General features: G+C 44.6%; 2 protein-coding genes across 2 annotated transcripts; one reads left to right on the top strand and one right to left on the bottom strand.

Annotated features, from left to right (window-relative positions):
* Nucleotides 1–2,838: 2,838 nt before the first annotated feature.
* Nucleotides 2,839–17,881, top strand: LOC112947841 (E3 ISG15--protein ligase HERC5-like). The gene is made up of 23 exons (XM_026039987.1): nt 2,839–3,004; nt 3,219–3,363; nt 3,770–3,846; nt 3,948–4,169; nt 4,915–5,006; nt 5,551–5,681; nt 6,440–6,588; nt 7,381–7,457; nt 7,773–7,858; nt 8,596–8,655; nt 9,195–9,297; nt 9,733–9,916; nt 10,223–10,401; nt 11,462–11,560; nt 11,856–11,966; nt 12,048–12,170; nt 13,831–13,971; nt 14,050–14,210; nt 14,481–14,538; nt 14,698–14,780; nt 15,682–15,865; nt 16,246–16,345; nt 16,967–17,881. Exons 1-23 carry the CDS (start codon nt 2,839–2,841, stop codon nt 17,179–17,181), a joined length of 2,946 nt encoding a protein of 981 aa, XP_025895772.1. The 3' UTR covers nt 17,182–17,881.
* PIGY (phosphatidylinositol glycan anchor biosynthesis class Y) lies at nt 12,645–13,320 on the bottom strand. The gene has a single exon (XM_026039997.1). The coding sequence runs from the start codon at nt 13,259–13,261 to the stop codon at nt 13,046–13,048; it is 216 nt and encodes a 71-aa protein (XP_025895782.1). The 5' UTR covers nt 13,262–13,320; the 3' UTR covers nt 12,645–13,045.
* Nucleotides 17,882–23,319: the final 5,438 nt, after the last annotated feature.

The following is a 23,319-nucleotide window of genomic DNA, read 5'->3' on the forward strand; positions in this document are numbered from 1 at the left end:
GCATAGTGATATATGCTAACACATACTWATATGCACATATAGCATATAAGCAGTACACACGTGCATATGTACCAGAAACAGCTGTGTGCCCCCAGATCATCTACACATGTGGGTATATACTTCCATGGACACTCCCACACACCAAAACACTTTCCTATCTGTACACATATATATCTGTGTTCTTCCACAGGCACATGTTCTCAAATTGTGTTGATGTATGTACACCTATACCTGCACAGTAATTGACAGATGTGCTTGCATATGGCATACACACATAAGTAGACAAGAAATATGGATTTTTCTTTTCTGTGTRTATCAATAGGGATATATAGATTCCTATGTAAACATAGATACATCTGTACATATCTTGAGGGGCTTGTAGGTCTATACAGTGTGTAATAATGTACCTGTGTATCTAAAGACATATATGCATATATCAGATATGACATATGCAATACATATATGCACTTAWCTGCCTACATATGTGTGGTATATTTAAGACACCATATACAAGCACACCTATGGAATATATGATCTTTAGTATGTGCACATGTACCTACATGCATTGCATGACCACAGGCACAAATACATGTATGCCCATACTTACCTATATACCTACATCTTCTACAAAAACATCCATTTCTATAGGCATACACATGTGCATATGAGTATATACAGATGATGCTGCTAGAAGTACAATCTATATGTRGACATACATTTACTTGCCCATATCTGTCTACACCATGTATGCTATATAGGCACTCATGTTGTAGATAGACATACATACATTTAACTTAGGATACTAATACACATATCTACATGTGTGCATGTACACACAAGTTACACTGTATCTGTACACATGTACATATAAYATACCCAACACACATGTATGGGTATAGATTGTATGACTACATATACATTAAACAATAAAAAAATTTATTGACCCTATATTTCAATGTCATACAGAAAATACACCTCCATCTGCACCCAGTCATGATTTCTTTTATATAAGACMTTGTTAAAAACACATCGTAGTTTTTGATTTTTACCCTTATAGATAATAAAGGTATAGATAATGAATATGCTATATAGGCATGTGTGCAGATATACACAATTAGACATTATATTTTAATTGAATTCAACAGAGAAATAYATTCRATATTGCTTAGTCATACCTACCACACTATTCTATTTATATAGATAGAATTCCATATATGTAAGTGTGTGCATATGCAGGTATAGACATAATCTATATAAACCCATGTACAGCCAACATGGTTCAATATATCACATATATTGAAGTATGAAGCTATGTGAAGATATARTCCTATCAGGTATATACACTTAGGCACATATACAAATTCTATACATGCACATAGTGATACCAGTCTAGATATAAAGGTGTCTGAGAGTTTATTTACACAAAACTATATACACAGAAGATAGATGAACATATATGYATGTTAGATATGCAATAATATATTATACACATGTTATATGTGCAACATAAACATTCACAGACCTCTATAGAGATGGATGCACATATACCTCATGCAAACTATGCACATGGRCACACAAACATACACACCTAATTAGTATAAATATTAAAATACATATTYCCCACCCTGTCCCTGTCCTTCTCTAGGGCTGTGCAGACTCRGAGATGGCCAGGCCTCAGGGGGAARCCCAGGGTCAGCGCCACCAAGGGTGCAGGACACCCTCTCAGCTACTGCAGTTTCAGCACACAGCCCTCTGTGAGAGARGGCATCAAGGGTCAGATACAATAAAACGAGTCAAAGCAGAAGAGAGAACAACCCTTGCACAGTAAACCTCACAATCCTCCACCAGTAAAACTCCTCTCCTCCACCCCCAACAAAGAAACCCACCTACCCACCCAAACAAGAGCATCCCCCAAAACCATTACCCAGACAAGCACTTACCAACTGAGAAGGCAGCCCCACCATGGGGCTTTTATCCCCAGCAAACGGAGCCAACTCCCTCTCGCTGGCCAATCACTCGGCTCTAGGGCTCACCCCCACCCCAAATTCCACCTGTGCAGATGAGGGCAATAAAAGGTGGGGGGTCACCAACCAGCTCTTAATAGGGTCATTCTTTTAAAAGCTTTTGTATTTTTAAATATAGTGTTGTTATTTGTAAGGGAGGCTTAGTCAAGACAGCTCTTCTAGGCAATGATGTTGCTGTATAGTTAGGTAAGGCCTTTGGTGTTTTAGGGATGGGGAATGCTGCAATTTCATTATAGGGAGCATAATGATGGTGGAGGCCTTCAAAAAGGGTGTTTCAGATTTGCTGAAAATAAAATTTTTTTACATAGCTGAGGGTTTTTGAATATCAAGGGCTCTGATGATGGTAAAAAGAAAACTTGGAAAAGGAGAGCTGAAAAGRATGTAAATTACTCTTTTATGAAAGTGGAAGATTCCCAGAAGGCAAAATGAAAGTATGTAGTGGGAATGCTTACTTCACTACATAAGCTCAAAGACTTATTCTTTTTACATAAACAGTCAGTAAAGCTGAAGGGAAACCTCTTCAGAGATAATAATAAAATTACTCTATAAATTACACTGAARAAATAGCTGCCATGGGTTATTCTCATGCAGCTGCTATAGAGGTTACAGATTGCTAAAGAATACCACAGCTAACAGGTTTGCAAGGGTGATGAACACGCTTCTGAGAGTTGTGTTGCAAGAGATAAAACCCAGCCAGTGCCGTTTTGGGGCTGGAGAAGGCAAGAGAAGGAAACGAAACCAGGGAGTGGTGTGTTTCGCTTTCTGTTCGTGGGCAGGCCCCGCTCCGGCTCTCCCGTTYGCTCGCTCGGGCGCCATGGCTGCGGGCGGCGTGCCCGGGCTGCTGGTGCTGCCGGGAGCCACGGGCCGGCGGCCCGGCTGCTTCAGGCGGCAGCTCGAGGGGCTGTGCCAGGTCTGCTGCAAGCAGGGCCGCTTCGCCGCCCTCGAGGCCTCGGGGCTGCTCYTGCTCTCCGGCCCCGAAGGTAACTCCCGGCTGGGCGGTTTGGAAGCTGCCAGCTAAAGAGGGCATGAGCGCTGGGAGCTGCAGGGAGGACACGCAGCGCCCAAGGGGGCCCACGGCATCTGCTGCGCATTCCCTGTGCCCATTWCTGAGGCGCAGGGCACGCGGGGGTCTGAGGAGGGGGCAGACCCACTTCTGATGGCGCTGCCCGAGCCTCACAGCTGTGTCTGTCCCAGTGGGCTTGGAAAGATACGTGGAAGTGAGGAGCAAGGAGAAGGTGCAATGCCTGGACTGCGAGGCAACACACCTGCTCCTGCTCTCCTCTGACGGGAAGCTCTGCGAGCACTGGCCGACAGCTTCGCCTAACCGCTTTGAGACGAGGTAAGGGGCTTGCATGATGTGTGGATGGTAATGCCAGAGACCTCTTCCCCTCTTTGGAAAGGCAGTACCTGGGAGACTGAACCAGGTCCCCGTTGTTTTTTTTTATTTATTTTATTTTTTTAATTATTCTTTTTTTCTATGTAGCAAGAAAAGCCCTGATTTTTGAGGCTAGTGCAAAGTTATGGGCTGTTAGAGATGAGCATGATACAGGTTCTCCTTAAACTCACTAMGGATCTGTGACATGTTCCAGAGGGGTGCAAGTAACTTAAAAACTACCTGTGACTTGGGTGGGCTGTGGGAGAATGACCCAAGCGCCCCACGCTGTGCAGCCTCTTGGCGAGGCCGTGGGGGCGAGCGCTGTCTAAAGATGCATCTTCCTATTCACCCAAGTCTTCCTCCCTTTTAGGCTGCTGGTAGAGCTGGGAGACCGCCACATTGTCCAGATAGCCTGTGGGGACCATCACTCCCTGGCGCTGTCGAGAGGTAGCTTCTTGTCCCCTTGCTTTGTTCCCTGGGCAGAGGGCAGCCCCAGCTGCCCCAGAGCAGGGCCGTGCTGGAGCTGCTCTCTCTGCTGCCCCGTGCAGGAGGGGAGCTCTTCGCGTGGGGCCGCAACGCCCACGGGCAGCTCGGAGTGGGAAGGCAGGTGGGCAGCAGCYGGGAGCCGCAGCTCGTGGAAGGGCTCAAGGGCATCGCGCTCGCTCAGGTGGCCGCGGGAGGAGCCCACAGCCTCGCCGTGTCCTTCTCCGGAGCTGTCTACTCCTGGGGGAAGAACGAGTCTGGGCAGCTGGGACTCGGGCACACAGAAGGTGAGGAAAGCTGGCAGCATGACACCCAAGTAAGGAGCTGCTTTTCCAGTGGGTGCTTAGCGCAGAAGCCAGCACTGCCAGGCCCCTGAGACAGCAGCAGGTAGRAGAGAGGTAGAAGTACATCTGGATGTGCTCCTCACATGCAAGCCCTTGTATCCTGGTTAGCAAACACGTGCAGGACAAGGGGTGTGCAGTTATACTGGTACAGTGTAGAACTTAAAATCATTTTATGTGGCTGATGTGATAGCATGGACAGATACAGCTGTCTCAGATCTCTTTACAGTTCTGTTATTTCTCCAGTCTTGCACCATGGAAATTCATTTTATACCTTTTTGCCTTCCTCATTTTTTGGAAATACAAGGTGAGAGAAGAATTAAAATCACCCTATAACTTCAAACCTAAAAGCCTAGAGTTGCTTTTGCAACTTAGAACTGAAATCAGTGGGAGACTGACATGCCCAGGACCTTGAACATCAAGTATTTCAAAGCCAAGTATGGATGTAGGAACCTACCTTTTGGCAGCTCCATGTGCAAGTCTTGATCTGACCTAAACTAAAAAAGAAAATACTATGAATAAGACCAAGTTATGACGCAGTGTGTTACAGTGTAGGGTAGAAAAGGACTCAAAACCAAGTTGTGAACTGCTTCAAAAAAAGATTGAAAAGGTTGAAGTCTTTTCTGAAGTGTTACTTACGTGAGATTCCCCAGTACTCTCTTGCTTTAGCCGTGTTATGTTTTGTTTCCAGGCAGGGACTGCCCCTCATATGTTGCAGCCTTACAGCACTGGAAGACTGTGTTTATCTCGTGTGGGGCAGATCACACCGCAGTTCTCTCCAAGGTGAATGTGAATTGGAACTCAGTACCTTAGATCTCACCCTGTGACAGAAGATTGGCTGCTAGAGCAGAGAAACTCGAATGGTCAGACCTGCCTCCATTGGGATCCAAAGACGGTTTCCCAGGGCTCCTAACAGAATTCTGGAAAACTCATCTGATTGCTGTCACCTGCCTGCAGATAATCTGTAGAAAGACAGTGAACAGAAATCTTGCAGCCACATCATGCAGTTTAGCTCTATATCCTCTTTGAACATCTTTGGTATTTTATGGCATTTGGGGGATTTCAGTAAATGTCAACAGTACCCAATTCACTGGGGTTTGCTCATACACAAGTAGAATTCTTAAACAGAGTTATTCTCAAGAGCTAAAGCACATGCACATAAAAACAAAATAAGTTTAAGCTTGTGCAAAGAGAACTTTAGCTGTGTTTGAATGGGTAAAATGATGGAGTGGCCTGTGGAATCATGGCCCGTGGGGTGTGCTGTGCCTCGCTTGCGCTCTCTGTGGTGACCGCGTGCAGTGATCCTGGTGGTTTCCTCTGCTCCCAGGACGGGCTGGTGTGCACCTTTGGAGCRGGAGAGGCTGGACAGCTTGGTCACAACTCAACCCGCAACGAAGAAACCCCTCGCGTGGTGGCTGAGCTGTGGGGAGCAAGAGTGTCCCAGGTGGCCTGTGGAAGGTGGGAAAAGACCAGAAAAATGGCATCTAAATTGAAGTCTTAGGGGATTTGGTGAGCAGTGGCAGGGAGAGGAGTCACCACCATGTTGTGAATATCCCTGTGTTGAAGCAGCTCATGACTGTCACCGTATCGTCAATTCCTCATGGGTCTGTCCCCTCTGGCAATAACCCCTGGGGAGGCAGAGGCCTCGGTGAGTGCTGAGCAGGAAAACTGTTTCCAAAGTCACCAGCAGCCCTTTGCTCTTGTCCTTTCAAAAATGAAATGTGCTCATTTCTGCAGCACAAATGACTGTAAAAAAGGCAGATCCGGGAATGTTACCAAGGTCCCATCCACTTGGACCAGATGGTGGCTGGAACAGAGACCCAACAGGGCAAAAACTGTGATTCTGATGACTTTCTGGAACTGGGCCACAAAGTCTCCTGTTGACATCTACCACACAGCACAGGCTAAGAGATAACTGTACTTGAACAAATGGGTGAGGAGACAGCTAGCAAAGCTGTTATGTATATGAAAAGTTTCCTTTTCATATACAGAACCAGTGTAAATCACAAACAGAAAATGGTACAGCAAATTTGAGGGTTTTTTATGTATTTATGAAAAAAAAAAAAAGGATCCTAAGGATTTAATTAAAGATTATTTTATAGTTGCACTATGATTTTTATGACAGGCCTCAGCTACCCACTCTAAATGTATTGGTAAATTTTGTGCTGAGCAGCTCCACGGTATTGGCTTATTTTGCCTGTTCTTTTCCTGAACAGACGACACACTCTGGTCTATGTCCCCGCCTTGGGCAAAGTCTACTCATTTGGTTCAGGAGAAGAAGGACAGCTGGGAAATGAGGGCAAGTCTAATCAGCTGATACCCCTTCCAGTCAACTTACCTGTGGATAGCAGAAAACATAATCAAGGTAATGCTCACTGTGCACTTGTATAATTCGTATTCAGTTCTTCAAAGTTATAAAAGGCAAGTGTTTGCTTTCTTGATTTGCATTAATAATAATACTTCTTCATGTTTAATGTGGAGAATGTAGTAAGTGTGGGAGGGGAAAAAAAGAAAAACATGCTTGAGGACAAAGCTTGATCTTTGTTCCCAAGGTGGGGAGAAGGAGGATGAAGAGGGTCAGTTCTGCAACTGTGTGGGCACAGGTGAGGTAGAAGGGTGMTGTGTGGAAGATGGCATTTTCAGGCAGATCGCAAGGTGCCCCTTCTGCTCACACTGGGCAAACCACAAGAATCACACTTTCCTAAAGATACAGAACTTGCTTTCTCTTGTTTCCAGCTTAAAAACGGAGGTTTTTCTGCAGACAGAAGATTTGAGAGATGTCTSCAAAACTGCTCAATTACTTTCTCAGTCTGTAGAGGGAGCTCTGCCTCTGAGTACTTAATTTGCATTCCCCAATTTTTCCACGACCTTAGTAGGAAAGATGAATTGTCAACCTAATCAACCTAATTCCTGGCTATTTCTTGCCACCCRTACAAGATAAACTAACAGCTTACCGTGACCTAGGTTAAAAAGTTTGCAGGATGATTCCATTTGCTACGTGATTTATCATAGTTAGTGACCACAAAATCTTCTTATAAACAAAGAGCTACTGTTGGAGGATTTTTTTCTTTTTTTAAATTGCACTTGCATTGAACTCGCTACAGGTGATGACTGTTACTCGAAATGTTCCTTTTTAAATCTGCTTATTTTTTCACAGGGAGCGGTACATCCAAAAAGGAGATTAAAATTATTGCAGGAGGCGATCAAAGTATTGTTCTGCTGTTGAAGAAACGTGTATGTGTGCATATTAGATCTTGACTTACAATCAGTAAAAGCAACTGTAGTTTGTAACTCGGGTTTTCCATCCTTCTGTAAGTGCTTCAAGTTCCCATGTGTCTCTTTGCAGGTCTTGTGTTTCTGTGCAGAAAACACTCATATGCAATTTGGTTTCTGTTCTGTATTGCATGCATCTACCAATCACGCTGGATGACCATTAATTTGGCCATATTTAGGCTTTTGCTGAAAACTTCCTGTAATGACCAGCTTGAAAAACCAAGTCCTACGTGCTACGCTTATATTCTCCTCACTATGTGCATATGTTTCATACAGAACTGCTATGCTAATTTGGATAGAATTGCCACTGTGGAGGATGTCTGGATTTCTGCTTCCCATTTGCGGAAGTGGGGGAACAKCAAGTAAGTCAGGAGCCTGTGTGTGTTTTAACTCAATGCATAGTTTTCACTGAAAATTGTTCTCCCTTGGAGACTCTGCTAGGAGTTGCTGTTCAAGAAATGAGCAAAGGCTAGGTGTCAAGTTTCCCCTTTTTTGTTCTTTTCCTCCTTTTTTTTGTCTTGGGAAAAGACGTGCTGGTAAGCAGCAGCTCTTCAGTAGGGCCTTGCTGAAGAGCAGGGATGCTGACTGCCTGGCTTTGRCAGCCTATCCTCTTCTGACTGGACAGAAGCAGGGCTAAGTTGACCAAGGCTTAACAAGTTAGCACAGGGCAAGGTTAGGTCTGCAGACCACGACTCTGTGCAAAAGGCCTAATCTGCAGCATAWYTCTGTGTCTGGAATTGTACGGTGGGTGCCAGCATCTGAAATGAGTCATCTCTTGGGTTGCCCATTTTGCAAAGTAGCAAGTGCAATAGGGTTGTGGAGAGCCTCATGCTTATTGGTGGCATTAGGAAAAGCTCCTTCTTTCAGATCTCATGTGGGAGGTTATTTTCTGTGGGAAAAATCTAACTCAAGTTGCTCATTCTGAGCATTTCAAGGTCCTGGGTAACTTGGCTTTATCTATTTCTCCAAGTGTTTCTTAATATCATTGAGTCWTGCTAAAAGTGGTGTTGATAGAAGCTTTTCAAGTTTTTATACTTGTGTTTTTTTCTCCCCTTGTTAGAATAAAAAAAAAACTGAAGTTGTTTTTTTTTGCTCTCAGGACTCTTAGTCTCATCTTTTCATCTGAAGCGTGCATCAATGGAAGCTTCTTGGAAAAGAGGTACTGTGTGCTTAGTTAAACATAAAATGTTTTGGCTATATGTGAACTGACTACTGCTTCTTTTAAGCACTGCCTGAAGAAAAAGAAGAGTTGTATTTATATTTGCAAGAAGCAGGTGTGTTCTTGGAAAGAAAAACCCAAGATAAAAATAGTTCTTATGCCTCTGATTCTATTGGAAAATTGCTATAGATGCTCATATTTTAGTAGATTATCCCACAGGGATGTTAGACAGATGGTAGCATCCTATTTGGGTAGTACTCCAATTCCAAAAGAATCTGAAATGTCTTCTCCCAGCGTGTCTACCTAAGGTGGTGCTGAGAGCAGATCATTGATGATGAACAGCAATAAGGGACAGGAAGGACAGAGTATGAGTCAGATGACACTGTGGCAACCGGGCAGGACAGGTGAAATGATGCTCATTAGAGCTGGGGTTTAACAGTTCTAAGAGAGAAAGTTGAGGTGCTTTACAAAGGAAAAAAAATAGACAATCAAGCTTCTCTCATGATTTTGTGGTTKTGTTATTCTTCCCTTTGTCTTAGGGACAGACATTTCAGAACATCTAAAGAAATCTCGGGTGTCAACTTGGCAGCAGTGCTACGTTTTTATGAGATGATCAGCTGCAAGCCTGAGCTCTTTGAAGAGGTAAGGATGTGGTATAGAAATTGTTAATACACAAACACCCGAAACCTCTGGATCTGCGTATCACTTCCCCAGATCTTTCAGGTAGGAACAGTCTGATTGTTCCTGCTGAAGCCCTTCCTTGTGTTTGGACATAAAGTCATAGTGCTAGGAATAAGTCTGCTCCCAAAAAGCCGCCAGGCTTCTTTTCCTTAGGAAGAAAGTCTTTGAAAAATTAACCTGGTAATTTTTACTGACATGAATGAACTCATCAGTAACCCCAAAGTCAGTAAGAAAACTGCCTAATTGGGGAACTGAATTTAGAGGTAGTGCCCTAAGCTCATGTGCAAAGGAAGATCTATGCATGAAACTGGGGAACTCTCTGCCAACCTAAATCATGGGTTATCTTCGCAAAGCATCATTCCAGTTTTAATCCTTTTCTTTTTCTTCCTTTCCAAGATGAAGCAGAAAATTAAGAAGCTGCTGATATCGCTGTCTTCGTCTCCCATCTCACCTGAAAACTTCAGAATGTACTTGATCTTGCCGTTGCTTTTGCGGGGAGACGATGACATCTCTTACCATTGTCTTGGTCTGCTAGCACAAGCCATCATGAAACTGCAGGCAAAAGACYTGCAAACTCTGGGTACGCTTTGGAGTTGGTAGACAGGGATGATTTAAATGCTTGCTTGTTCGGGGCTGCAGAGGAAGAGATGCTCTTGTTGATGGAACTGGCTCCAGGAATTTAGCCGTGAGGTGCTTTCTGCGGACTAAGAAACATGGGGACTACACAGCAAAAATAGTCACAAGGTTTCCGTGGGATTTTCTAATCTTTGCAATGCAAAAGTAAATATTTTGCTTAGCTTAGAAAGAGGAAATGCAGCTTCATCCACAAASTGTACTTACTTCTGTTGCTTGTGGCAGGTATCTTGGTAGCTGTTTTTCCTTACAGAATCCTTGTGGTCCCATCTGGAGCCTCGCTTCCTTGAAGAGGTGGTCAGCACATACCAGAGGTCTTCCCGGAAGAGTCTCTCTAGGTATATCGGGCAAGTGCTGTGTTGCCAAAGGAACCCCTCTGATCTGCATTGCCACGAAATGGCACATCTGAAGCTACTACAGATTCTTTCTGAGGTGAGAAAGGGTTTGGATTCTCAAGTAGAATTTTTTCTGTATTCTGACTTTGCCCCTCACAAGGGAACACAGGGCCTTGTTGTTTGACACTGCTTCAGGGATCTCSTTGGCCTTAACACCAGCATAGCTGTTGGCCTTAACACCAGCATAGCTGTTGGCCTTAACACCAGCATAGCTGTTGGCCTTAACACCAGCATAGCTGTTGGCCTTAACACCAGCATAGCTGGAAGCTGCTCACTTGCAACCGGGAGCACCTCTACCTACCCCAAGTCCCTCCTCTGACTCCAGCCATAGGGCTGGCGCCTATAGAAGTGAGGAGCTGGACACATGCTGTAGCCCTGTGAGAGATGCTCAAGGGTGTAAGGAATGCAAGATATTGTATCTGCTGCAGAGCAGGCCCGTTACCCTTCCTGCAAGTCCAATCCTTCACCCTGGGAGAAGTAGGGAAGAACAGCTATATCCTCAGTACCCTTTTGTTCCTGCTGAGATGTTTCAAAATTTAGGAGTCTAGAGCTCAAATCTGTACCCAGTATTAATCACAGGAAGTTATAAAATGTTGTTGAAAACAGAATATCCTTGGCARAGAATGCAAGTTTGGCATATAAATTTAAGACTCCTGATTCAGTATATATCTGCTGGGTCAAACATAAAAGTGCTGTGGGCTTAGCCCTCCATGGGGTAACATCACTTGGAGCCCTGCTTTTTCCTAGACCCATAAACATCAGACCTTTGTCAGGCACCAAATATTAGACTGACTGCAGAACTTGAGTCTCTTGCAGCACAAGAGAGGCTCCGGGTCAAACAYACCTCCCTGATGGAGTCCTGCCAATGGGCCTCCCGGGAAATGAGAATCGCTTTCCAGAGAGCTGACCCATGGTGTGCTCACTTCTCAACTGTTGAGGGTCCTGTTGCTCGYGGGGTTTCTGTGTTTCCACTTGTGTGCAGGGCCTGAGAGCCCCCTCTGCCAGGGGAGCCCTCTTACTGCTCACTCCTGTCCTGCTGTGCACCGCAAGATGCGTAGCTTGTTAGATCTGCCAACATGCTTTTTCATACTGCACAGGTGAACTCCAGGGCTGGTTCTGCAATATCTCAAAACAACTTTTACATACCTGGAGTGAGACAAGTTCTCGTAATTAATTCCTGGGTGGATGTGAAGCAAGTAAGTATGGAATCTTGCCCCTGGTACAATGCCATTTCTGCTTGGTTTAAATGAACCAATACACGTGGCAGTCTGTGTTTATAGGCCTACAAAGCTCAATGCACTTAGCCCAGTCCTCTAACTACTTGAGATCATGCAAAAGATGCATAATCCCACTGGGGCTTACTTCAGCAGCCCCAGTAGTCCCTGTCATTTGACCTTGCCAGGGTCCCAACCAGCAGTTCAGTTGGCACATACCTGCCCTGAACTCCTGTTTGGCAAGAAAAATCAACACTTTTTTTTCTTGGCATTTCAGACTGTTTTATGGGAGCTGATCAAATACCCATGTATCTTCAACATGCAAGATAAGCTTGTAGTTCATGCTATAGAATGCAGGGCTCTGTCCACAGGATCCTCCCTGAATGTGGTAAGAGTGGCTTTTTTTTTTTTTTTTTTTGAATAACTGGAGATAAATTCACACTTTTAACACACTTCTCTGCTTCTTCAGGTAAACACTCCAGTGGCAGAACACACAGCATGGGCTTTTCCAGTCAGACGGCAATACCTTCTGCATGACATATGGCAACACTTAAAAAGTGCATTACCTGAGAACTTCACAAGGATATTAAAAGTAAGTAATCAAACTATTATTTTGTTACTGCTGACTCCGTTACTGCAGAGGTCTCTGGTTTTCAGTGTTGCTGAAAATTTGTAAGAAACACGTACTGTGTTCAGTGAGCATATAAAGGGAAAAAAAAAAGCTAGCTCTCAAAATACCACTAAATGAATGGGGGGCGGAGGGCATACAGTATTTCTGGAGGGCAGAAGTTATACTCCTATTCCAAGTGGACATCAAGCTGGGTGTGCCTAAGGYTGGCACCCATGTGAATGGCATGTTCATTTGCTGTTGAGGTGCTCTGGGGTGCTGTGGGTGGTGTAAGTGGCTACCAAGCTTGCCAGCCTGCTCCAAGAGAGAAGCTGCTGGCCAAGCAGTCAGCACCAGAGGCCTACGAAAAATGGATGAAGAGCAGCTCTTGGACGTACACATTTAGGTGTCATCCAAGTGGACTTGATTTAACTTGCACTTTGTAATCAGACATCAAACTCGTTTATTACACATTGTTACAGCAGGGAATTTAATGCATTTCATTCACACCAGTTGAAGGTATAGAAACAAACCCTGTGCTGGTATTACAGACGAGTTCACATCACTGCAGGTTGTGTTTGCCTGCTGTTAAAAACGAACATGTAGAGTTGTTTTGGGGAGAGCACAATGCTTTCCAGCAACCACCACCACCACCTAAAAGCTGTAGGTACCTAGTGCTATCATCCACCCAACACTCAGACCTGCTAGACAGAATTAATGCTCTAGATGTTCCTTGGCACTCGGTAGGTAAGGGCTTGCTAGGGGGGATGTCACGTGCGGGTAGCCTGGCGGCGATGACTGCCACCTCCTGGGACTGCAGAGCTGGGTGAGGTTAAAGGAGCCCCTGGGGGAAGCAGGAGCTAGTTGTGCCTGAAGAGCTTGATGCCCATCCAGGTCCAGAGGTGGAAGAAGATGTAGACGGGGATGGTGATGGGCAGGAGGAGGCTGTAGAAGCAGAGGCTGCTGGTGCTGGTGCAGCCCTTGGGGAAGTTCTCGTCGGTGGYGGCTGAGTAGAGGAGGCCGGTGAGGGCGAGCAGGGGCACCAGYACGCTGAGCGTGGGCAGCCAGGGCGCCATGGGGCCCTCAGTGCTGCTCGGCCGGCCGCGCTGGCACCTTCCTCGCCGCCTCGGGCAGCATGGTGGGGATGCCGTCCACCACGGGGTAGGCGATGCCCAGCTCCTCGTTCACGAGCTCCTGCGTGGCCGCCTCGTACCTAGGAGAGCGGGGCAGAGCCGGCGGTGTCGGGATGGCGATGGGGCTCGGCGCCAGGCCGCGCGCGCGGCCCACGCTCACCTCAGCGGCCGCTTGGAGAGCGGGCACACCAGGAAGGGCAGCACGGACGGCTCGGGCGGCCGCGCCGCTTCCGCACCCGGCTCCGGTTSCGTTTCTGGGGCTGGCGCCGCTCCCGGTCCCGCTTCCGGTCCCCCCGCGCCGCCGCTCGCCGCTCTCCGGTTCCGCCGCAGCAGCGCCGCTGCCGCGCGCCGCCCGCCGCGCAACATGGCGCCGCCCGCTGCGGCTTCCGCCGCGCCTTCCGGTGCGCGCGCCCGAGCGCTCCGGGCTCCGCGGCGGTGCGCGCCGAGGTTCCGCGGTGCGGCGGGCCCGCCCCGCGCCGCCCGGCCTTGGTCACGGTGATGGGCGCCCGCAGGTGAGCTTCGCCGGGGAGCCCGGCATCGACGACGGCGGCCTCTCCCGCGAGCTCTTCAGCGCCGCTGCCAGGGCCCTCTGCCAGCCCGGCGACGGACCCTTCGTGCGCCTGGACTCCCAGTTGGTCTGGTTCCCCCGGCAGGTAAGGGCGGCCCTGCCCCTCGGCCTCCTCCCTTGCCTCGCTCGCTTCTGCACTCCTCGTTGCTCGGTTTTTACCCAGGCTCCTGGCGACGCCTTCTTCCTGGTGGGCACGCTGCTGGGCATGGCGCTGTACAACCGTTGCACGGCGCCCTTGCCCTTCCCGAGGGCGCTCTACAAGAAGCTGCTGCAGCAGCCGCCCACACTGGACGACTTGAAGGAGCTGTGGCCCACAGAGGGCAGGTACAGCCGTCACCATGGTCCCTGCCACCGGGCACGGTGATCCCCATGGGCAGGGAGCGGGGAGGATGTCATGGCAGCAATGGGATGTGAGGGCAGTCAATGCAGAGCCATAAGAGAAGGTGCTGCATGACCGCGAGCGGCCCATATGTATAAGCATTTAAATGTTCTTTGCCAGGGAACATTTTCACAGGGGTATTGGAATCAGCATCGAATGGCGTTGGAAGTCTGTTTTTTTTTTCTCTGCTCTTTCTTCCCTTCTCATTTTCAAAGGCTTCTTCAGAACATTTTGGATGAGGAACACGATGCCTTCGAGGGCCTGTACTTCATGGTGAGACATCATCAAGCTGTTGAAATGTGCTGTGTGTTTGCGTAGGCAAGTCAGGATCGGCACGAAACGGCACCACTGCTCTCAGCTCGTGCAGTGAGAGGGCTGTGTGTGCCCCGACGGCTACAGCTCAGCTTGCAATGTTCTGCTTTACTTCCATAGACATCAGAAGAAGAAGGAAACTCCATAGTTGGCGTTGAACTTAAAGAAAATGGTGGCAACATTGCTGTCACTAAGCATAACCGGTAGGTTTTGTTTCTGTTGCCCTGCCATGAAAYATGAAAAGTCATTCCACTATCTACCCACAAAGTCTTTTGGAAGTGTTTGGCCTCCTGTTACAGGAGAGGGGTGCRTTTCTGTTAGCTTTGAGCTGTGAGAATTTAGGGTTCCCGTGGTTTTTTTACCTGTCTTGCATGCTGGCAAGCTGTGCACCTGCACAGCACTTGTGTGGTGAGTGATGCTCGTAGGAAGTGCTGAGCATCAGCCCTGCACTGCATGGCCTGTATCTCGCGCGTAACAACAGACTCCATCAGTAAGACATCTTGTCAGTGTTTACCCCAGGACAGGATAGAGGGAAATTCTATGCCTGGAGATTCTATGTTTGGATTTAGGCACATGATCCGATGGCCCATATGGATCCACAAAAGCGCTCTTGAGGAAGCTCAAAGCACGCCCACTACACTGGGCTGCTTGTGCAGAGGTACAGCATCAGTGAATGATTCCCCATGGTGAACAGAGAAGAGCGAAACTGCGCCCAGGTTTTTGATTCCAGGTTAATTCTTTGGCTTGCAAAATGAGTTTCTCTGGATTTACTCCTTGGTTTGGTCTGCTAGGTTTTGTCTTCGTGGTRAAATGCTGAATAGGAATCCATAGGAGAGCTCTCATGAAGTCTGATGAATATGGGCAAAATGAATCCAATCTGGTCAGCATTGTTTTCTATTTCCAGTGGTCTTAGCAGCTTAATTCAGTGAATGACTAATTGCATGTGATGACTGCTGTCAACAAAGGCAATGTAAAGGAGGTTTTATGTGCAACATATGACCTTGGAACATATGGCCATATGTTCCTCCAAGGAATAAAGTTAGATATATTTTTTTTTGAAAAGGATCAGTCTTACATTGTGTGTTTGAATCAATATCTTTGCAGCAAGGAATATGTTGATTTGTATGTGAACTACATGCTCAATAAATCAGTTCAGAAGCCCTTTGAGGACTTTAAGCGAGGTTTTTCAAGAGGCTGTCCAACTAAAACATGGAAGATATTTCTTCCTGGAGAGATCCAGACTGTTCTGGAGGGACATGTGAACTATGACTGGCATCAGCTGGAAAAGGTATTAGATACAAGCAGAGTGCATCTCTGCTCTGCTGAGCATAAACTCCCTTTGTCCTGTTCTTTTGTGGATTGCATATGTTATAAACACCAAAATATTTGCTCAGGGGATTTTTTTAATCAACTTGTCGCTGTTTTGAATCTATTTCTTATCTATACCAGCTACATGAGCAAAAGGGAATACAAATTAAATAATAGTTAAAAGATTGTTATATAAATCTTGGCTGGGGAGAGGGGGGAAACAACCAACCAAACAAGCAGATTCAGGGAGTTAAGAGGATTTCAACATCTCTGAAAAGGATTATAAAATATTTTGGGTCAACTGTTGTTGTAAATGAAAAAGGATTACCTGAGCAGTTTTATTTCTATTCTCTTCAATAGAATGTGCAGTACATAAATTATCAGAAGTCTGATCGAACCATCAAGAATTTTTGGAATGTGTTTCACAGACTCCCAGAAGAAAAAAAGAAAATGTTTCTCGGTAATGTATCAGACATTCTAAACTTCTGGTCCTTTCTCCCTGAAACACACATTTTAGATGCTTACACCTGAAAAATATTATTGTTCCAAGTAGCTCTTGGCCATATTTTTTTTTCCTCCAGAATTTTCCAGTGAAAGCCAGAGAAAACTGAACCAGGGCACGTGCACAGRTTCAGTTCTGACTTCTCTTTTGAGATTCCCCTGAGAGCACCTGACACAATCCTGAACTTTGTGATTATTTTAACAACTTTTCTGGATATCAGTTGTTGRTCAGAGGCTTGAGACCTACCTTATGCCTATGGACACAAGCAGTTGAGCCTTTTCAAAAGCGTGTAGAATCCAGCAAATCCTTTTTTAAACGTAAAAGGTCAAAGGTAGCCTGACTTTATCCTCCATGTCCCTACAAAGAAAAGCAAAACCACTTTATTAATTACCAGACAAACTACTGTATTCAAGTATAAATCCAAGAACTAAAAATAATTTATGGAAATAACCATACTTTTAAAGTAACTTTCTTTCTAGATTTACATTCTCTGATAACGTACCTTGTTTTTCTTTGGTGGTGTTTTTTATTGTGTTTTTATCATTTTTCATCTATTAACTACTACTTTTTTTCTCTCAGCTTTTTTGTCAGGATCTGATCGAATTCCTGCAGCTGGCCTGCCATATTTTGTATTTCATATTGCAGATCCTAATAAGGAAGATCCAGAYGCATGGTATCCTTGTAGCAATACTTGCAGCCTCGTTTTGTCACTCCCCAGATACAGCTCTAGAGCAATACTGAAGGAAAGGCTCCTCTCTGCCATAACACACTGTGAGGAATTTGGCTTAGCCTAATTTTTGGTGGGGAGTGCTTTAAAACTCTCAAAAACAAGCCAACAGAAAATTCAGAACTGGTCTAACATTTAATAGTTTTTTTTTTTTTTACATCTCTGATGTGGGGTTTTTCTTCATATCCTCTGTTATTTTTACTGAGCTTTCTAAACATTTTGTACATTCCTGAGGATATATATTTACTATAAAAAGGAGCTTACATCAGATTTCTGATTGTTAGATGACTCAAGTTAGGCAAGAAGCAAGTTAGTAAACAGATGTATTTATGTATACATCCATCTTCTCTGTACTATATGATACTGTTGAGTATAGCAAGAGGAAGGCAAATTTTTCATCCATATTAGTGATGGATTTTCTTCGTGAGSACTTTCTTCGAAGGAGACCTGTTTCTGAAAACTGTGAATTGACTGAGCTGTCATCACTCACCTCAATACTRCCTTGGATTGACCTGACAACAGTTCTCATGATGAAGATATAAATGTTCTTTGACTTGGTGAAAGGCCTTATTTTTAAAGCGTTAATGTGCATTAAATTATTTAAGGTGATAGTACTGTGGAATTTGTCTTGTTTGCTTTTTATTTTCTATATATGTAGATGATTGGCAATAGAATATTATGCCTGCAGAAGCATGCAGTGCCTTCACAAAGCCTTTGAACACGCCGAGAACAATGCCTGACCCTTCCGGCACRTTCATAATGTACAATGGAGTCTAAACACCTATAGATGTGTATTTCTTCCTGTATATTTCATTTCATGTTTTTAAAAATTTTTAATGACAAATAGCAAGAATGACTTTCTCGCTATCTTTTCATTTCTTCACTATGTTAAATGTGTCAATGGACACACATTCAATGAATTTACTAAGCATATTGTCAAATGCTATGTTGAATTGAGTAATGATGAATTAAATTTCTAGGTTGATCATTGTGTTCTTCCTTTTGTTAAGCCACTGTCTGTGCATGCTCTATCTGTTTTCTATTTTCATATAGTTGACATAGGAAGGCATTCACAAAGAGGAGTCAAGTGTATTTCAAAGGTTATGCATAGCCTAAGTCAAACAAGAGAATGTCTGTGGGGTTTTCTGCAAAATATGCTTTACTTCAATGCAAAAATCTAACACAGGAAGATAGCCTTTTATAGCTCCTGTTCTGTCTTTAGCAGTGTGTGCTGTAACTCTTATGCAYTGTCCTTCCCAGGATGGCTGCATTTTAATGGTAAAGGAAATCTTATGCCTAAGTCAAGGAAGATCAATACCCTTGCTACAACGCTGTTTGTTATCCAATGGGCTATTATGTTCTAGTCTTCTGCTTTAGTCACTGGTTTATGAATGCAGGAGGTACCCAAGCCCTGCAGTTATTTTTAAAGCCTTTGATATGACTTGGTTTAAGAAAAGGTTGTGGCTGGAACAGTGTCATTTAAAGCACATGGAAGACATGTAGGTGGCTTAACCAAACAATTCCAGAGTTGTTTCTTTTCCATGTCCATTCTTGGGGATCAATGCCAGTGGTATCACAGAGCCTGCATGGAAGAGCACCACCACCCTTGTCCCATTTCCATTGTCACAGCCTGTGTCACTTTAGTCAAGACGAGTGCCTCCATACCTGCCTGGGCATCCCTAAAAGTGTCAGAGGCTGAGGGTTTGGTAGGAGAAACCAACAGCCAGGATGTGGAAGGGCTCAGTAGCCAGGGACTAGTAACATGTCTCATGTGCAGCACAGCTTTTCCTAAAATAGGCTGGGGTGGGTATGAATCCCGAAAGGTGAGGCACGCCCCCACCCTGGCATGCTCAAGGCAACCACGATCTTTGCTCTAATAAATTAAACACAAAGGCCGGGCCAATAAAAGCTGACAAAATGCTGTGAAGGCAATGATACTGATGTTGTGTTTTAGACAAGGATGCTCAAATGGTAGGGGGCTGCCCCAAGAATCCGTAATTTTGTCATATGTACATTAAAGCATAAGTAAGGATAGAATTTTCCATATGTCAGTGGGCAAAGAATATTAATGTGATACAGTATCTGTTAATGAGAACAGAAAAAGCATGGAAATACAGAGTCTGTCAGGCCACTTGAAAGTGCTAATAAATTACATAAGTCTGTTTTTGAAGGACTTAAGGCTATTGCTTTTTTTCTTTAGGTAAGGAAATGTTTCCCTGCAAGGACTTAGATATTCTCTGTGAATTTTCAGCTCAGTAAAACCTGACTGTGTTTCATATTAAAAAAGAATAATTCTTTAAGTTATATACGGTCATCAGCATTTTCCAGCTGTTGGTGGACTGTTAAAAAAGTTACCAATCAAAATATTTACACTAGCAGGCAGAGGGTAGTGGTCAATGTGAATATATCAGATACCRAGAGGGTGTGATAAAATTCCTGTTAGTCATTAGGAAAAAAATCTCTACAGATTGTCTGATTAGGTGGTCTAAAGGCCTAAAAATGGCAGTGGAGGGCGGAAAAGGTAGAAGCTGACAAGCAGATAAGGGAAGGACAGGAGAAAAGAAGTGAAGGTACAAAAAGCACCAGGATGCTTGGTTTTGTCAGAAAACTGGTATGAACATATAGACATGGAGAGGGGACTAACGCTGCTCTCCAGCCAAGGGAAGCTATAGGCCTCAGGGCAGTGACATCTTACCCTGGCTCATTTGTCCCTCCTGGAGGACCTGGAGCCAAGGAGTCCAAAAATGAATAAGTTGGGAGAAACATGTTGTGAGCCTTTCTTTGCTATCCAAAGTTCTTTCTCCTGCAAATCACTCAGGATAGTAAACTCCTAGTATTACTTCTGGTGGGTTTAAAAAATGCCAGACACAAAAAAAATGCTTTTTTTTTTATGTTGTGGGATTGTCCCAACTAACCCACAGGAGTCACAGCAACAGGGGWGATTTTGAAATCATCTCCCCAGAGACGGTCCTGGTCCAATGGATTTTGACACARTGACTTTTTTTTCCCACTACTTGGAAAAAAGTTTTTAAACATTTTTCTAAAGGGCACCATCCTGGTTCAGATGTATATCTGTGGAAAAAAAGGAGCTGGCAAAACCCGAAGCTGTTGCCCTGCATGGTGCCACCCTCCCTGAACCAGAAGATCCCACTCCAATGCCAGGCCATTGCAGCTCTCTGTCATGGCAGCTCAGCCTACTGCTTTTTGCCAGCCTGCTCCTGGCAGCTTGTTTCTATCTTCATGTTTTTCTAAGCTTCCACTAGGGCTTTGAAATCTGCAGTTATCCTCAGTGGTGTGCAAGTGCACAGAAGACGTATTCTGCTTGGATTTCAAAAGAACCCATTACAGATTAAATGATTATAGGTTTATTTAAAGCCTGAAGGAATTTCCTTCTTGTCATGTGTGATGTAACAGCACAGAGGAGATAAAGCCTGGAGTAACTTTCAAGACTATTTTTAAATTGTCCTCAAATAAGCCTTGCTCTTATTAGGAAAAAAAAAAAAAAAAAAAAAAAGAGCCTCAGTAGAGTTCCTTGACATTCCTCTGTCATTTCTTGAAATGACTTTGAGCACCAAGTTGTGTCTACATTTTGTCAAGTAGTACTCATTACAGAACACGCACAGAAAAACAAGACGTGAACCTGATATCCTGCTATGAGTCTAAAAGGCTTTACATAGGCAGCCAAAATATATTGCACCTGCAGCAGGATTTTTTTTAGATCATTCCTCTGGTACGAATGCCAGCCATAGTGAAGCACAAACCCTGACTGCCTTGCAGAGCACCTTGGTATATGAAAAATAGACTCTTCATTTTATTCTTTGTATTTCTGTTTTTTCTCCCCACTTCAGTTCCTTCTCTCTGTGAGGTAATTTATTGGGAAAGACAAGAGAGCCTCTTCGTGGGCTAGGTGGTCCAGGGACCACTGAATGCCAGGGGTTATCTCTCTGAAAYGCAAACAGGTTTTGAATCTGTCTGCATGCCAGACCCAAATCCTCTGTGTCCTGAGATAGTAAGTGAGATTTGTTTTACTTCCTCTGAGGTAACAAAGGGAAAAGAACAGGCTCAAACAAATGATGCACAAGATGTTGTAGCYAGAACTAAGAAGTTCAGCTAAGCGAAGAAAAGAAGTAGTTTCAGACAGAAAAGAAACCCTAACAAGAGACAGAACAATGACAAATACCAAGGCCCCAGTTTCTCTGGGACAGTGTGTCTCTGCATCTCCCTAAACATCAGAGAAGATCAGGAAGATAGGAAGCCTTTTACTGTATTACTGCAGATTACAGGTAAAGGCAGCAGCAGTCCCTCAGGATGTCATTATACCCTGATCCCCCCTGCACATCCTGTACTTGTTCTCAGTCTCTTTATGGAAATAATTCTGGAAAATATTTGCTGCTCAAACCAGGCTGCTTCCTGACTACAGGTTGATTCAGCCTCAAGACAAGGTAGGCAGGCACCCCAGGGATGGCTCTTAGTACTTCTCCAGTGGACCTTAATTAAACACTTCTGATGCAAGGTATGAGCACATTTTGGCATAACTTAGTTTCCTTTGAAAAACACTTCCAATTGCTCCTTCTCTAACAATTTTGCAGCGTCACAACTGAGCTAAGGCATGCTAAAGGACAGCCATAAGCTACTCATCTCTGAGCTTTGATATGCACAAATGCTCTCTACAAAGGGCTGGCACTCAGCTGCTCCTTGTGAAAGAGAGGACTGGACATCACCCAAGAAAGGAAAGTGTAATAAAAGCAGGTACGAGAAATTAATCCAAGTGGGGAATATAAACAAGCAATGGGAAGTGCAGACTCTGTAGCAGTGGGTATATGCCATATCCTTTCTATAACACCCTCTATAAAGATTTTGATTTCATACTCGCCAAGTACAGAGTAAAAGGTCAYGCCTGCACCCGTGAAACTTATGAATCAGGTACCTCAAATATAACAAATCTTTTCATCAGGAAGAAAAAAAAAAGAGCATGTATTTTTAAAATTACATTTTGATATTAGGGCTTTCGAATCTGAATTGAGCTGCCATTTCAAGCTTTCTAGGTTATCCACTGTTACTGGGAGTCTTTTGTAAATCACTTGTCTTCCTCAGAGTTAGGATTTAAATTATCCTCAGCTAGGGACAAAGCTGGAGGAATTCATGATTTATCCTCATCATTCAGAACTAACGAACTATGGCAGTGTGGTGGCTCCCGGGTTGTGACCTGTCATATCACAGGCAAAAAGCTGCTGCACTTGAGATATGCTGAAATGCATATCCTTTCACAGATGTCTTTCAAAACAGACTCAGTACTTACTCTTCCTTGATGTCTGTCATTCCTGGTGGATCTCCTGTAGAAAGCCAGGCATGATTTAGGATTTGGCCATCTGTAACAAGTGCAAGAAACAAGCCTATTAAAGTCCTGGACCCRTCAGGGCTTTCCATTGTTGGATTCAGAGCCCAGCATGAGAAACTGGTAGCCAGAGATGATGAAGCCCTTGAAAGCTCACTCCCACTCTTCAAGGGTTGTAATATTCTGTCACACACTAGTCTCAAGGGTAGTTTGCAGACTGATTGATGGAGCATTGGTGACAAACTCTGGCACCACATACAATACTCCCTTTGCTCCATTAAACATCTGTACTATAATCTACTGTGATCTCTCTGGGGAGAGGTATCTACCAGAACAGTGTTGTCAGGGCAGCTTCCATCCCATCACTCTTTGTGGAAGCAACTCTGATGAATACTAATTTGTTTTGCCACAACATCCACGTTGTGGAGATGTCCTCAACGTTGCCCCATGTCACTCTTCATACTGCGTAGCTCTTTATTTGAGTGGGGGAGATTCTGAAGGCAATTTGCAAATCCCGACAAGCTGCATACTTTGCAGTCTCTGGACATTTTCATCCCTGGTCTCTGGGAGGATTCTGTATTACTCTGAAGGGGCTTATCTTTCTCAACAAGTGGAGATAACTCTTTAAGGAAAAGGTGAGCTAAATGCACTTCTGGTAAAAGTCTAACCTTGCCATGGGCCTTTCTGGAGCAGCCATTAGCCAGCTGAGAGATGTTGACTCCACACTTGCTAGTTTGATTGAGCCTGAAAAAAACAGAAAGGAAAATCCATAGTACAATGAAGAAAATCCATGCTGCAATGGAATTCAAGCTGTTACTAGTAGACTGCATGGAAACACATACCGAATTATTTTATCTTGGTCTCCTTACT

Source organism: Nothoprocta perdicaria, unplaced genomic scaffold (genome assembly GCF_003342845.1).
Source record: "Nothoprocta perdicaria isolate Ctin4 unplaced genomic scaffold, notPer1 scaffold_249, whole genome shotgun sequence".
Taxonomy (NCBI): domain Eukaryota; kingdom Metazoa; phylum Chordata; class Aves; order Tinamiformes; family Tinamidae; genus Nothoprocta; species Nothoprocta perdicaria.